The sequence below is a fragment of the Rhinoraja longicauda genome, chromosome 12, assembly GCF_053455715.1.
Source record: "Rhinoraja longicauda isolate Sanriku21f chromosome 12, sRhiLon1.1, whole genome shotgun sequence".
In the NCBI taxonomy this organism is placed as follows: domain Eukaryota; kingdom Metazoa; phylum Chordata; class Chondrichthyes; order Rajiformes; family Arhynchobatidae; genus Rhinoraja; species Rhinoraja longicauda.
Window position 1 is genome coordinate 40,734,152 of NC_135964.1, and position 15,887 is coordinate 40,750,038.

Genomic DNA, 15,887 nt, shown 5'->3' on the forward strand with positions numbered 1-15,887 from the left:
TAACTGTTTTTGTTTGCGGCAGGTTCCATTTGTTCGTGAGCAGTCGCTTTTCAACAGTGATTGCTGTTCCAACAATATCGTCTCCTGTTTGCTATCCCTCCATCTTGGTCAGTCTAAATCTGCGTACAACTTGGAACTGCAGACGTTGGTTTACAGCAAAGATAGATGCAATAAACTGGAGTAAATCAGCGGCTCAGGCAGCATCTCTGGGGAAAAGGAATAGGTGACATTCTTCAGACTGAGATTCAGGGGAAAGGAGAACAAGAGATATAGATGGCACTTAGGCCAAATGAATGGAAGATGTGCAGAAAGTAACGATAATCAAGGAAACATGGAGCCCACAATGGTTCGTTGTTGGTTGAGGGATAGGTGATAACCAGTTACACAGATATCGCCCGTTCCCCTTTCCCCTGACTCTCAGCCTGAAGAAGGGTCTCGACCCAAAACGTCACCTATTCCTTCTCTCCAGAGATGCTGCCTGACCCGCTGAGTTACTCCAGCTCTTTTGTGTCCGTCTTCAGCTTAAACCAGCATCTGCTGTTCCTCCCCACACACTTTGCTTTTCTTTTCCATTGAAGCCAGTCAGGCGTGGCACGAAGCGAGTTGCTGATTGGCTGTGGCCTTGTTCAGGCTGGCGTCGAAGGTTACCTTCTTTACCTTCTCCTTCTTTGTGCCTTTGCCGACACAGTATAAGCGACGCCACGCGAGAGCCATGAGGAACGTTTCGAGAGCATCTGGCGTACTCCAGATGCCACAGCTCACAGTGTCAGATCATTAAGGGAAAGAGGAAGATAGGCAGCTGCTTCGTCCTGAGGTCAATTAGGTTAATTGATTCTGTTGAGGTATGCCTGTAAAATGCCCAGGAGCCAGACAATTACAAGCCCAGGCAATCTGCAAACTTCCTTCAGCACGGCAATTAATCTGCATTTGTTCCAAGCAGCAAATGTATTTTTTATGATCTTAAAGGGACAGTCCATTAAATACATCTCTCCGTCAGCAGTAAAAGAAAATGCAGCAGAGTGTTCATCAAATAGTAGAAAGAACTTGCTGCTGTCATTCACGTCGTCGGGCAGCTTATCATAGAACATAGAACAGTACAGCATAGGAACAGGCCCTTCGGCCCACAATGCCCGTGCCAAACTTGACGCCTTGTGGAATTACAGATCTAGTCAGAAGATTAAATCATTTGATGGATCCGTATTGTTAACAGATGAAATTATAAAAAAGAAGTGAGATTCTGAAATATCCAGCCCCGTCTATTTGGTATTTACTGCTTCTTTATTCCATCTGACATTTTTTTTTAAATATGTTTATATTGGAAATATATTTTTTTGCAATTGAAATTCTATCCCAATATAATTCTAACAAGAATTGAAAGGCAAATATATATTGTACAAAAATAAATAAATAATCTAAGAATCTCCCTATTTGGATCTATTTCATTTATTCAAATAAAATATGAATTTTGTTGGGGGGGAAAAAAACCTATTTGTTTTAATTAAATTATGGATCTGATGAAGCATGTGAAGCATAAGGATGCAGGAAAAATGTTCCCAATGTTGGGGGAGTCCAGAGCCAGGGGCCACAATCTAAGAATAAAGGGGAGGCCATTTAAAACGGAGGTGAGAAGAAACTTTTTCACCCAGAGAGTTGTGAATTTGTGGAATTCTCTGCCACAGGAGGCCATTTCACTGGATGAATTTAAAAGAGAGTTAGTTAGATAGAGCTCTAGGGTCTAGTGGAATCAAGGGATATAGGGAGAAGGCAGGCACAGGTTATTGATTGTGAATGATCAGCCATGATCACAATGAATGGCGGTGCTGGCTCGAAGGGCCTAATGGCCTCCTCCTGCACCTATTTTCTATGTTTCATAAGACTGCTTAGCCAAGAACCTTGCATGCAATCATGTTGAGTTCTGATCCAGTCGTGGATTTTAACTCGCTGCAGGAGTTGTACAGCTGAGAGCCAAACCCGAACGGAAACTGACCAAAGCTTCACGGGGGTGGAGAAGAAGAAATGTTAATGTCAGTGGAGACGTGGCCAGTTTCTCAGCGTGATAGCTCTCTGGTTGCAGTGGAATTGGGAGCAGGACTACAGGCAGCAGGTTAAAGCAACTGTACCTGACACGGTGGTGTAATAGTAGAGCTGCTAACTTACAGCACCAGAGACCCGGGTTCGATCCTGACTACAGGTGCTGCCTGCCGTGTGGGTTTTTCCCGAGATCTTCGGTTTCCTTCCACACTCCAAAGACGTACAGGTTTGTAGGTTAATTGGCTTGGTATAAATGTAAATTGTCCCTAGTGTGTGTAGGATAGTGTTAATGTGCGGGGATCGCTGCTCGGTGCGGACTCGGTGGTCCGAAGGGCATGTTTCCTCGCTGTATCTCTAAACTAAACTAAACTGAACTAAACCAGTGAAGTGGAGTCCAGAGGAATGACAGTGGGAGGTAGTCGAGTGTACGGGATACAAATGATCTTCAATATGTGCTCATGGGACTGGAAGGACCATTTTGTTTCCTGCAGTCCAAAAGCAAACAAAAATAAGTAAATTAAATAGCTTCCTGAACTACTTCTGGTTTCAGCCACACGGCCTAATTGGCTTTGCAGTGCAGACAAAATGGCTTTCCAACTTTGTCTTTGGATTAAAATTGGAATCAGACTTTGACGATGAAATTGCCAGCCTTGCTGTAAATTTATCACCTCGCATAGGATATCTGCTCAGAGGGACACATCTTCAAAGGCTTTTTAATTGAAGGATTTCAGTGACCTCAGCACTGGGTTTCCACCAGGCTTTCGGTTTAGGTTTGTTATTGTCACTTGTAACGAGTGACATTGAAAAGCTTTGTTTTGCATGCTACCCAAACAGACGGGATATACCATACGTAAATACAATCACGTCAAACTCAAATACAATAGAGAGAGCAAAAGGGGACTTTTGCCACTTTCTCCCCCCATTGCAGTCCGTCTGAAAAAGGTCTTGTTCCAAAAAATTACCCATCCATGTCCACTGGAGATGCTGCCTGACCCACTGAGATACTCTAGTATTTTTTATTTGCTAATATCTTTGTGTGGTTCTTTGCTTCAGTAGAATACAACCCTAACTGGGTATTTCAGAGCTGATGACTGCACTGCGATCAGTCAGTGCTACAATAAGACAGATTAAACAGATGAAGCCAGAGTTACAGATACATGTTTGTAATTGGCAACCCCCCTGCAGATTCTAGTTTAGTTTAGAGAACCAGCGCGGAAATAGGCCCTTCAGGCCACCGAGTCCGCGCCGACCCACGATCCAGGTACACTAACACTATGTGTAAGAACGTAACTGCAGATGCTGGTACAAATCAAAGGTATTTATTCACAAAATGCTGGAGTAACTCAGCAGGTCAGGCAGCATCTCAGGAGAGAAGGAATGGGTGACGTTTCGGGTCGAGACCCTTCTTCAGTCTGAAGAAGGGTCTTGACCCGAAACGTCACCCATTCCTTCTCTCCTGAGATGCTGCCTGACCTGCTGAGTTTCTCCAGCATTTTGTGAATAAATACACTAACACTATCCTACACACTGGGGACAATTTATGGAAGCCAATTAACTTACAAACCTGTATGTCTGTGGAGTGTGGGAGAAACCCGGAGCACCCAGAGAAAGCTCACGCGGTCACGGGGAGAGCGTGCAAACTCCGTACAGACAGCACCCACAGTCTGGATTGAACCCGGGTCACTGGCACTGTAAGGCAGCACCTCTACCTCTGCGCCACTGTGCTGCCCTTTCTTGCTTTGATGTACAGTGCTCTCTACTTATTCCTGTCCTCCTGATCTCCTTCCGATTAGGCCATCGAATCTGCTGCTGAACCGGAGCAACGGAGACATCACAGCGTTCCGCTCAGTGGGCGACTGGCTCGACGGCATGAGGATGGGACAGTACAAGGACAACTTCATGGGGGCAGGGTACCACCCCTGCGACATGGTGGCAAAACTGTCCTCAGAGTAAGTTTCCCTTTTACCGCCATTGCCCCTATGTTTTAGAGAAGTCGTACAAAATGCTCGCATCCCGAAGTGACCCCTGTGCATTGTAAGCATTGTGTAGCACAAAGAAAATTGTGCCTTGATTCATTGAAAAGATCATCTACACGACTGTAATTCTCGAAATGTTACTGAAGCAAACTGATGTCAATGGTTTAGGTTGTGCGGGTGCTGGAAACAATTGGCATCATTGATTCCTTGTTCAAGTGATATCCTCTGAAAGAATCCACTCAGGTTTCCTGATCATTCAGCAGGTGAATGGAATGGGTGAAGCCGGTTCTAAGATATTTGAAAAGGCCGACTTCAGGCCTGAAAGGGGACTTGTACTGTGAATGAAAACCTGAGTCACAGGGCGGTATGGTCGGTACAATTGGCCTTTGTTCACTTAAGGGAGAGGATTAGCAGATCAAGTTGGAGACACAAGTAACTGCAGATTCTGCAACCTGGAGGAAAAGAAAAACAAATGGTGGACGAACTCAGCGGGTCAAGCAGCATCTGTGATGCAGGGTCTCAAGCCGAAACATCGACCATCCCTTTGCCTCCGCAGATGGTGCCCAAATCATTGAGTTCCTCCAGCCATTTAGTTTTGGCTAACTGTTAAGGATTATCTCCACCTAAACTGGGGCAAGACCAATTTTGAAGGTATTAGTGAGAAACTTTCAGAAGTTGATCGGTGGCGGAGGTGGAATCAAATGAATCCCTTGCGGAGTACAGGGGGTGTTAGAGTACATTTAAGAGGGAAATCAGTGGGTACAATTCCGACATTTAAAACAGGTACGTGGATGGGAAAGGTTTGGAGGGATAAGTGCCAGGCGTAGGCATGTGGTATTAGCTCAGTTAAGCAACTAGTTCAGCATTGAAGAGTTGGGCCGAAGGTCCTTTTTCCGTGTTGTATGAATCAATTGGTCTACTTCTTCATGAAATGGTGACAATGTTTTTAAAGATTGTGAGGAAATGGTTGTTTTATTACATGTACAAAGCATCAGATATCATGGAAACAGAATCACTTGCTAAGTGCAGGTCATAAAACCTGCCTAATATTTAGAGCTGATTGCTTAATGGAATCACGCAGTTAAGAGATTTAAATTGGCACTAGGTCCAGTTTGGGTCTTTAAATAAATCATAATTTCACCAGCATTCTTCAAATGCATTTTGCAAGTTACTTATGGAATCAGAAGTAGGATTGAAACTAGACCTGCAGTTTGGAGCAGGTTTGTAAAGAGGTTCATATTGCCCTCTGTCCCATTCTGATTAGTTCAGTTCAGAGATATAGGATGGAAACAGGCCCTTTGGCCCACTGATTCCACATCGACCATTGATCACCCGTTCACATTAGCCCTATATTATTCGACTTTCTCATCCACTCCCTACACACTAGGGGACAATTTACAGAGACCAATTAACCTACAAACCCGTACGTCTTTGGAATGTGGAAGGAAACCTTCGTACTGACAGCACCCGTAGTCAGGGTCGAATCTGGGTTTCTGGCGCAGTAAGGCAGCAACTCTACCTTGGTGCTACTGTGCCACCCTCTACATCTCGGTTATTGGGGATATTTTCTGACTATATTTTCTGACTATCCACCCTTTCTTTGCCCCTCATATCTTTGTTTACCTCTATCAGATCTGTCCAAGGCCTCCTCCATGCCAAGAAATCAAACACAGCCTCTCTAATCTCCTTATACCATGCAACATCCTGGTAAATCTCCTCTGTGCTCGTTCCCATGCATTCACTTCCTTCCTATAGTGTGATGGCCAGAACTGCACACCCTTCTCCAGCTGTGGCCTAACCATAATTTTATAAAATTGTACCATGACCTTCGAGTTCTTCTATTTTTATGCCCTTGCTAATGAAAGCTGGTATCCCACACCAACCAACACGTCCCATTTACACTAGTCCCACCTGCCTGTATTTGGCCCACATTCCTCTAAACCTGTCCATTTCTAAACTTCAAACCTCTAACCAACTTCACCACATCCAATAACTGAATCCTGTACTTGTTATTGTAAATAGAAGCTATCAGCACTGCAAGCCAACAGAAGGTTTCCTTACAATCCCGCCTTTCCTATTTTTATCAAAAGATACAGTCAAGATGTGATGAGATTTAATATTAAAAATCTTATAAATGGCATGAGACAAGAGTAACCATATTTCTAATTGCTTTAAAAGAGGCTCTGCGGTGTGTTTCACCTCCATTGTTGTTAAGAACTGCTACACAGAATTGAAGTTTCTTTTCCTTCAATAAAGCAGGCAAAAATCACCAGGATTTTTCCTTTCGCTGGACGAGATGGCTCTTACCAGGGTTGCAAAGTGAATTGAAAGTTCAATTCCCAATTTGAGGACTTTCAAAATGTCTCTTGAGATGGATTTGTGCTGCAATCACTTGGGATTATTGAAGTGCCCACTAGATACCCACACGTTCAAACTGAATGAATACTGACCTGTTCCTGCAAGAAGCCAAATGAAACTTTTTGCCAGAAAATGAAGTTTGATAAGTACAACGTATTTGCCTCGTGTGGGATTTTAAAGAAGATTATTATAAGTTTGGTCTCCAGCTGTTCGAAGAGGCAAGACTTAGATTAGTTACAGATACGGGACACCATGGGACGCACAGTGGCATAGCTAGTAGAGCTGCTGCCTCACAGCGCCGGAGACTGACCTCGATGCTGTGTGCATGGAGTCTGCATGTTTTGTTGATTTTATCTTCTTGCACGATTATTGTTTGTTTGTTTTTATATATCTGTATGGGTCTATGTGTGTATGTGTGTGCGTGTGTGTGTGTGTAAAAATAAGTTTATAGCTTCATTAGTTAGAGGAGCTGAATTAGCCCTTCTCCCCATAACCCTTGATACCCTTACTAATCTATATATATATATATTTATTTCACAAAATGCTGGAGTAACTCAGCAGGTCAGGCAGCATCTCAGGAGAGAAGGAATGCCCATTCCTTCTCTCCTGAGATGCTGCCTGACCTGCTGAGTTACTCCAGCATTTTGTGAAATAAATACCTTCAATTTGTACCAGCATCTGCAGTTATTTTCTTACACTATATTTATATATATATATATATATATATATATGTGTGTGTGTATATATATATAACGGATATTAACGGATAATGGAACATTATAGATATATATAAATAACATTTTAAAATTTATTATATTGTTTACAAAGTGTTATATTTACATATTCTGTTGTGCTCCTGCAAGTAAGAATTCCATTCTTCCCTCTGGGACATACGACAATAAAATACTCTTGACTCTTGACTCCCTGTGACTACGTGGATTTCCTCTGGGTGCTCTGATTTCCTCCCACCTCCCTAAAATATGCGGGTTTGTCAGTTAAATGGCCCCCATAAAATTGTCTCCAGTGTGTAGGGAGTGGATGAGAAAGTGGGGCGCCATAGAACTAGTGAGAACGGGTGAATGATGGTCTCGGTGGGCCGAAGGGCCTGTTTCCATGCTGTAGCTCTAACACTAAAAAAGGGGTCTGGATTTCTTCGGTGTGCGTAAGTGGGAACCTTGGTTGAAACTTTGGAAAGAAGCTTGTTGCATAGTTTAGACTATTGCAGAATAATGTTACAATTGACAGCAAGGTAAATATTTCTGAGCATCAAACAGTTTTTCTAACCTATAAAAATAAGGCAAATAGATTTTGACCCTGTAATTTCAAAACAGGAAGTGTGCGCTACTGTAACCTAACAAGTTCTGATTGAGGACCAGCAGCTCACTAAAAGACCCTTGAGAGTTTACTCAACTGCAAATTGTTACCCTTTCCAGGAATAAACACTGCTGTTAAAAATTAAGAATTGTAAATAGAGATGGAAATCAGAAACGTGGCTCTTTGGGCCAAGAATGAGCAGATTGAATTTAGCCTGTGCCTGTGCCCACGGCTCGTATCCACTTTTTCAGTCTGCAGTGTATTTGGAAAAAAAAGCACGCCTTTCCAATCTGGCTAAATTTGAAAGGGTTTGTTTTTAATAAAGAAGCCAATTACAGTATTAGGAAAAGGGAAGTCACAGACAAAACGACATACCTAGGCAAATTTACCCAGGAAAGGTCCATTTCCAAAACCAATCATGAATATATGCTTCTGTTTAATTCTCAGAAGGTTCCTCCAGTCTCTTTTTTAAATTTTGATTGTATTTTGTATGCTTATTGGTTTCAGGAAATGTATCCTCTGTTTTAGTTGTGGCCATTCAATGTGTAATACAATGGCACAAAGATATTGAACTTCATTTGACTTCAGTGAAACTCATTTTAGAAGCAGCATTCAATGAGCACACAATACTGCAGAGCCAATTCATCCCATAAATACAGAGGACCTCACAACATCAGCACTTCTTGGTCATGAGTGCGGCAGTATTCTACAGAGTTAGACGACCTAGTCTGCCCCAAGATGTTCTTAGCCTCTGCTTCAAACTCAAAAAGAACAGTGCTTATGAACCAGTGGAACATTTTGTTTCCTTTCCCTGTACCAGTTAATCGGTGGTCTTTCCAACATAAATTAGTGCTGACGTTGAGAGAGTTCTTTGGTATTAGGCTGGACCTGAGGAGTCAGAAGAATGGTCCCAACTTGAAACGTTGCCTGTCCATTTCCTGCACAAAAATGTTGCCTGACCTACGTACAGAGTTCCTCCGGCACTTTGTGTTTTGCTCAAGATTGCAATATCTACAGTTCATTGTATCTCCTGCTGGGGTTGAAACAGGCCAATTAATTTGGTGTGAGGTACCTCCATCCAGCAGGGAGAATGAGACTTTCCTCAGGTCTCAGAACCTCAGTCGTCAATCCACCTAACTCCTCCATACTTTTCTCACTTCACTGATATCATTTCTGACCATATAATACAAAGATGGTCAAGTTGACCACTTCACTACTTTAAAAGCTCTAATATTTGGTTGAATATTCCAAGGCACGACCAGAAACATTTTTTCAACTCTTCAGTCGTAATTGTTGAACATGTGTCGAAGGCAGATCAACAGAACATTCAGATGTGTTTGCCTGTGTGGTGTTCAATCCAAGTCTGACTTCCCATGCCCACTGAACCATTTGATCTCAACCATGATTATAGAGTCATTGTTTCCTATAGCATGGAAAGAGGCCCTTCAGCCCAACTTCTCTGTGCCAACCAAGATGCACCATCTACACTAGTTCCTCTTGCCCACATTTGGCCCATATTCCTCTTAACCTTCTCTGTCCATGTACCTGCCCAAGTATCTTTTAAATGTACTATAGCTAAAGGTGCAAACACTAGAACACTATTATGAGACTCAGTATTTCTGCTGCTAGTGATGGGCCACCTCCAATTGCCATCCTTTGAGGTCTGAGTGAAAATGCATTTGACAGGCCAGCATCAGGTACAGTCCAATGGTGCTGATCAATTCAGAAACCTTTGAGAGAGAGAAGCGAGTGTTACCGAACTTCTAAATTCATTGGGGTGGAACACTCTCCAAGACAGACGTAAAGTCCACTGTTTGACCTGTTTTTACAAAATGGTAAATGGTCAGCTCGACATAGATTACCACATCTACACCGAACCCAAACCTATCAGGTGTAGACGAGGGCATTCGATTCAATTTGAGATACCAGCTATCAAGACAGATGTGTATAGCAATTCATTCTTCCCTCGTACAATTAAAGCTTGGAATAGTCGTCACCCTACTATAGTTATTCAACCAGACACAGCTCTTCTCCAAGAAGCCCGTATTGCTTAAGTCCATACTCCGCCACCTCCAGTTTAAATCCCATTTGGAATATTTTGGAGGACCAAGAACCAAGAACCAAGAATCCTGCTTTACCTACTTTATACACTGAAAATAGCCCTTTAGACTCTGGCACATTGCCTTCATATTCCACCACGTTTCCCTGAAAATTACAAGAACAAACCACTTGGGACCCATTTTCAATGAAGATGAAGATGGCAGAAAAACAGCAACCACTCCCAGGGTGCCCAGGCCCTGCCTCATTGGGGCCTTTAACTGGGAACCTACCCCCAAAGTAGGCAAATGGATATTTACCAGTGAAATATAAAGTCCCAGAGAACTATAGGAACCTGTTAGCGATTTCCAGGTACAAGTGGACGAGATATGTAGTGGGCTGCTAAAGGCTGCCCATAAAAATAAGGGATGAACCTTCGATTTGAGTGGGTGATGAGTTCATAGTGGGTCAGGGGGAGCAAGACTCCTCTTACATAGTGCGATCCTGATGCTCAGAAAAAGTGTTGAAATTATCATCTTATTTCGTACCCACAAGGTCATAAGGAATAGGAGTAGAATTAGGCCATTTGGCCCATCAAGTCTACTCCGCCATTCAATCATGGCTGATCTATCTCTCCCTCCTAACCCAATTATCCTGCCTTCTCCCCATAACCTCTGACATCTGTACTGAATCAAGAATCTATCTATCTCTGCCTTAAAAAAATATCCACTGACTTGGCCTCCAACAGCCTTCTGTGGCAAAGAATTCCACAGATTCATCACCCTCTGACTAAAGAAATCTCTTCTCATCTTCTTCCGAAAAGAACATCCTTTAATTCTGAGGCCTAGACTTCTTGTCCTAGGCGTTCCCACTAGTGGAACCATCCTCTCCACATCCACTCTATCCAAGCCTTTCACTATTCTGTATGTTTCATTGAAACATAGGAAATATAGGAAATAGGTGCAGTAGGCTATTCAGCCCTTCGAACTAGCACCACCATTCAATTTGATCATGGCTGATCATCCAAAATCAGTAGCCCGGTCCTGCTTTCTCCCCATATCCCATGATTCCCTTAGCCTTAAGAGCTAGATCTAACTCTCTCTTGAAAACATCCAGTAAATTGGCCTCCACTGCCTTCTGTGGCAGAGAACTCCACAGATTCACAACTCTCTGGGTGAAAGTTTAGTTTAGTTTAGTTTAGTTTAGCAAATTAACCTACAAACCTGTAATTGGCTTCTGCAAATTGCCCCTTGTGTGTAGGATGTGAAACTGGGATGACAGAACTAGTGTATGGGTGATCGTTGGTTGGCACAGACTCAGTGGGCCGAAGGGCCTGTTTCCATACTATAACTGAACTAAACTAAACTTTTTGAGGTCGTCATTGAGAGATTTTGGTTGAGTTTTCAGACCAATACCTCTTTCTGATCTCTTGGGAAGATGTAAAGCTTCTCCCAGGAAACTACAAAAGCCTATCCAATAAACTGAGTGTGAGGTTTGTAATACACTATGTGGCCCACTTACAGTCATACAGCACGGAAACAGGCCCTTCGGCCCAGCTTAGCTATGCCAAACCAGATGCCCCATCTAAGTGAGTCTCATTTGTCTGCATTTGGCCCATATCCCTCTACACCTTTCCTACCCATCAATGAGGTGAGGTCCCCATCGTTCTTCTAAACTCCAGCGAGTGCAGGCCCAGTGCCGACAAACGCTCATCATAGGTTAACCTACTCATTCCTGGGCTTTGATATTGTACAAGGCTATTTCACCAGACTGCATCTGATCAAACTGTGATGTTCCAGGCCTTATTCATTGACCCCAGACTGTAATGCTGCATGTTATTTTGTTTGTCACACATGGATCAAAGTGATGAACGGTAGCCCCCACGTGCCTTTGCTGTTAGTTTCCAATATCACTAAGTACAGCTTTGGCTTGACTAGGTCAGCATTTCTGATGTTGAGAATAAATAACTTTAGCGTGTAGATGCAATAAAATGAATAATTGGTTTCGACTTCCATTTGTCTACTGTTCCGTGTCAGCACAATAAGGCACAACATAGGAAGACTCATTTTATTTGGGGCAGAACTCACGCTGATATGAAAAGACTTCCAAAGGAAAACTCGTTGCTTTCACTTTCACAGTTTGTACTGCCAATTTGTGTTTGTTGCCCGGAAACCATGTTCTATCAATATAAACGCAGTGGACTTCTTATCACCATTACTTGTTGTTGTACTTTCTTTTCCAGTGATATAATGAAGCTTGGAGTTACTCTTTCTGGACATCAGAAAAAGATGGTGAGCAGCATAAAGCAATTGGAAACGCACACAAAGAACAGCCCGGTCCCAGTGTAAACTGCAAACCTCGCCTTTGTGCGTCAGACTGAAATGCAACCAAGATTGAACCACTGAGATTGATACCACAGTGATATGGAGTCTGATAAACCTATGGAGGTCACGATATAGGAAACCTGGTTTGGTCAGTTGATGTGGTGCACGAAAGACTCTCAAGCTCTTTAAGTGTAAATGCCTTAAGCAAAAGGAAAGATGGCTCTGTTTTCTACCTTTTTTATATATTTTTAAAAAAGGTGGTCTGTTTTAAGTATTATTTATGATGGTAAGGAATTTAAAATCACAAAACCTTTCAGTGAGCAGGCAAGAGAGAAAAAAAAAAGTAGTTAAAATCTGTCATTGGAAAGAAAGTAATTTCTTTTTTTGTTCCAAATAAAAGGAAAATATAATAGTTAGAGAGGTAATCAAACTTTTGGACAGTGGTAAACTGATCTGTGAGTTAGAAGCAATGGAAGTGGTGCAGGTGTGCGTGTGGCTTTCAGTTTTTAAATTGGTTAAATTATTTGAAATGAGGCCGATTAAAATGTTGCGCAATGCTGTAGATTTTTCACAGTGATTGAGAAGTTTAATGAATATCTTTGCTGCATTATGTCTTAAACAATTTATAGTCCATATTTTAGACTTTGCTGTCAGAGTGAAGCCCCATCCCTCAATCTTTCCTATTGTTCTGCCATGTTAAAGTGTGCACAGCGATCATTAAACATTATCCTGTACAAGGTAACATAATTTCACGTCTTAAAATGTTAATTCATTTTTCAGAAAGGAAACCTGTTTCCCTCACGGTATTGAAAATTTTGTGAAATATGTATTATCTACATTAAATTTTTTATCTATTTTTGCCACAATATTTTGCCAGTGCTTATATTTTAATGTTCACATTATTAACACACACATGCACATCAAGTGTAGCATCTACACCACTTGGATTTTAAGCAGAAACATGGCCCACGCAGTGAAAGTTGTTTAAATGTCTGAGTCAGTTGGTACGCAGTCATAAGCTCATTGCATCTGTGTGCACCTCTTCCTTCTGATCCCCATTTGGACAAAGAAGGTGTTTATTTTGCACCCTGTCCAAAAATAACATAAGATCAGAAGTTTCCAAGTCCTTCTGTGTGTGCCATAATCGCAGACTCTACCAATGTGTTTGACACATTGTCTAAGCCTGTTCCATTAGAGCCAGCATTAGAGCTTATAGAAGGTCACTACCGGGTGAAGAAAAGGATGAATTTCACAGCAGAAGGAAAGATTTGACAGTGCTCTGAAGATTACAATGTAGACCAGGTCCCAGTTTCAAAGAATATATATCTCAAAAAGGCACCATAATACCTTCTGAGACTTTTTATTCCATCCCAAAACATAGACGGATTCTTTTTTAGGAGTTCAATGTACCACATGCTACTTTTGTGCGTTCTTCAGATTTTTGGTTGATTTCATAACTTCTTTGCAAAATTTCCTATATCCCTGTAATTCTTTGTTACAAATTGGAGGCCTTAATATCCACCGATGGGTTTATGCCAGTGGAATGTGTTTGTAACATCTATCAACATTGAATACAGTTGCAGACAAAAGAAACGATGGCTCAGGAGAAATTATATAGCTCATAAATTAATACTGGGTGTTAAATCCATCAGGAAATCTAACACTAATGAGTAAGTCAATGCAAATTGCAGGCTTCAGACCTTTACAAAGTGTGTGCTTTATTGTTCACAAGCCTTCTTCCAGTGGTTTTTTACCAGTGTGCAGTGAAAGTGGATTTAGAATGACCTTAACCAGATATTACTGTGAATGTCATTCAGATCATGTGTCAACTCAGATAGGTCTCTATTCTTAGTACTGGCAATTTGCCATTCCAGAATTGATGTCCGGATCTCTGGAAAGTGATGGACATTCCATGAGTAAGTTCAGCCGCATGCTACCATTTATTACACCAAGGCAACATTTATAAAAGGAAAATGTCAGATGGTGAGTGTGATTAGAATGCAAAGGTGGCAATATTAAAAGGAGAAAAAAGATGCGAAAATGATAAGCATCTTAAACAGAATTCCCTTCTTCAAGTATATGTGGTTTTCTTGATGTCTCTCTCAACTCTGGGTCAAGGCTGAGGTTTGAATGCCTGGCACATCCTCACTCCTGAAGGTGTTCTGCATTGATGTCCCTTCAGTGAATTATGAACCAAGTTATTCTCTCCGTCTGTTCACTTGGCGATTGGCAATACTTGCACCAGATGCCTTCTTCCTTTAGCAGAAAGATTTGGTTTAGTTTAGTTTAGTATAGAAATACAGCCATGGAAAAAGGCCCTTCGGCCAATCATGTCTGTGCTGACCATTGATCTCCTATCCAACACTAACGCTATCCTACACACGAGGGACAATTTATAATTTTCTATACTGAAGCCAAATTAAGCTACAAACCTGTACATCTCTGGAGTGCGGGAGGAAACCGGTGCACCAGGAGATAACCCACATGGACACAGGGAGAACGTACAAACTCCATACAGGCAGCACCCTTAGTCAGGATCAAACCCAGGTCTTTGGCGCTGTAAGGCAGCAACTCTACCGCTGTGCCACTGTGCCGCCCAAAAATATATGTTGATCATTTGTTTCAAGTGTGGGCTGGCTCAATAGTTATAATTACCAAACCTTAAAGAAATTTCATAAGTAAAGCTTCAGGGCATTAGGATGGTACAGCACGATACAGATTTATGATTTTTTGCGAAGGTTTCCTTCCTCAATATTGAAGGAAATGGCTCATTGAACCTAATAGAACAATAGTATAAGCAATCACAACCTGTCAGGTGTATGGATTATAAACTCTTAAAATGTGCTGACCACATTGTCGTAGTTGCCATCAGCTGCAAAAAGAATTTAAATGATGACAACATACTGATATCAGAATAAGTAAAATTCAAGATTCATGAATGGATATGGATTCAGTGCTTTGCTAAGAATGGCCAGGTTCCTGTTCACAGTCAGAATGGGATGTCATAGAGTCAAAGAGTGTCATAGAGCCCTACAGCATGGAAACAGGGCCCTTCGGTCTGGATCACTTTGCAATAGTTTTTGGTCTCTTTATGAGTTATGTATTAGCATTTGAGGCATATATGGAGTGTGTTAAGATGTAATTGCTTCCTGACCAGGACTGGTAGCTGTTGAATGTACCAGGGTTATGACCCAAAACATCACCTATTCCTTTTCTCCAGAGATGCTGCCTGCCCTGCTGAGTTACTCCAGCATTTTATGTCTATCTTCAGTGTAAACCAGTACTGCAGTTCCTTCCTATACATTTGTATTACCTGGGCTTCGAAACAGGCTTTGCAGATATAGAGAAAGTAACATTTAACTTAGTGGAAAGTGCAGGTGGAACAATCCACTATCTTTCAGATCTTTAAATAACACCCAGAAGATCTCTGAACCACATGAATTTAGTTTTAAAAACTAAACCACCGTCTAGGGTTAGGCCGGTAACAACACTGAGCCAGTTGTTGTGGCACGGCTTTTCAATGAGAACATGGAACAGTCACACCTGTATTGGCTTTGGTGCATTTCAGACTCTGATATTATGCAGCCATTTTCTCATCACTCCAGATCAGAAACAGTTCCCCCTTCAGAACCAAAATGATAGTGAAACTTCAGTTCAGGATACTTCCACAGATATTAACTGCTGCGTGTGGAACAGGTTACATTTCAAAAGCACTAGGGTGGCACAGTGGCGCAGCGGTAGAGCTACTGCCTTACAGCGCCAGAGACCCGGGTTTGATCCTGACTATGGGTGCTAAATACGTTCTCCAGGTGATCTGCGTGGGTTTTCTCCGATATCTCCGGTTTCC

General features: G+C 42.0%; 1 protein-coding gene across 3 annotated transcripts in view; it reads left to right on the plus strand.

Annotated features, from left to right (window-relative positions):
- epha3 (eph receptor A3) overlaps positions 1–12,906 on the plus strand; it is a 251,299-nt gene extending 238,393 nt beyond the window's left edge. For all 3 annotated transcript variants that reach the window (XM_078409603.1, XM_078409605.1, XM_078409604.1), the window contains 2 exons: positions 3,825–3,980; positions 11,959–12,906. In XM_078409603.1, the coding sequence (XP_078265729.1) occupies positions 3,825–3,980; positions 11,959–12,064 (262 nt within the window). In that variant the 3' untranslated portion in view covers positions 12,065–12,906. The remainder of the gene's footprint in view (positions 1–3,824; positions 3,981–11,958) is intronic.
- The last annotated feature ends 2,981 nt before the right edge of the window (positions 12,907–15,887 follow it).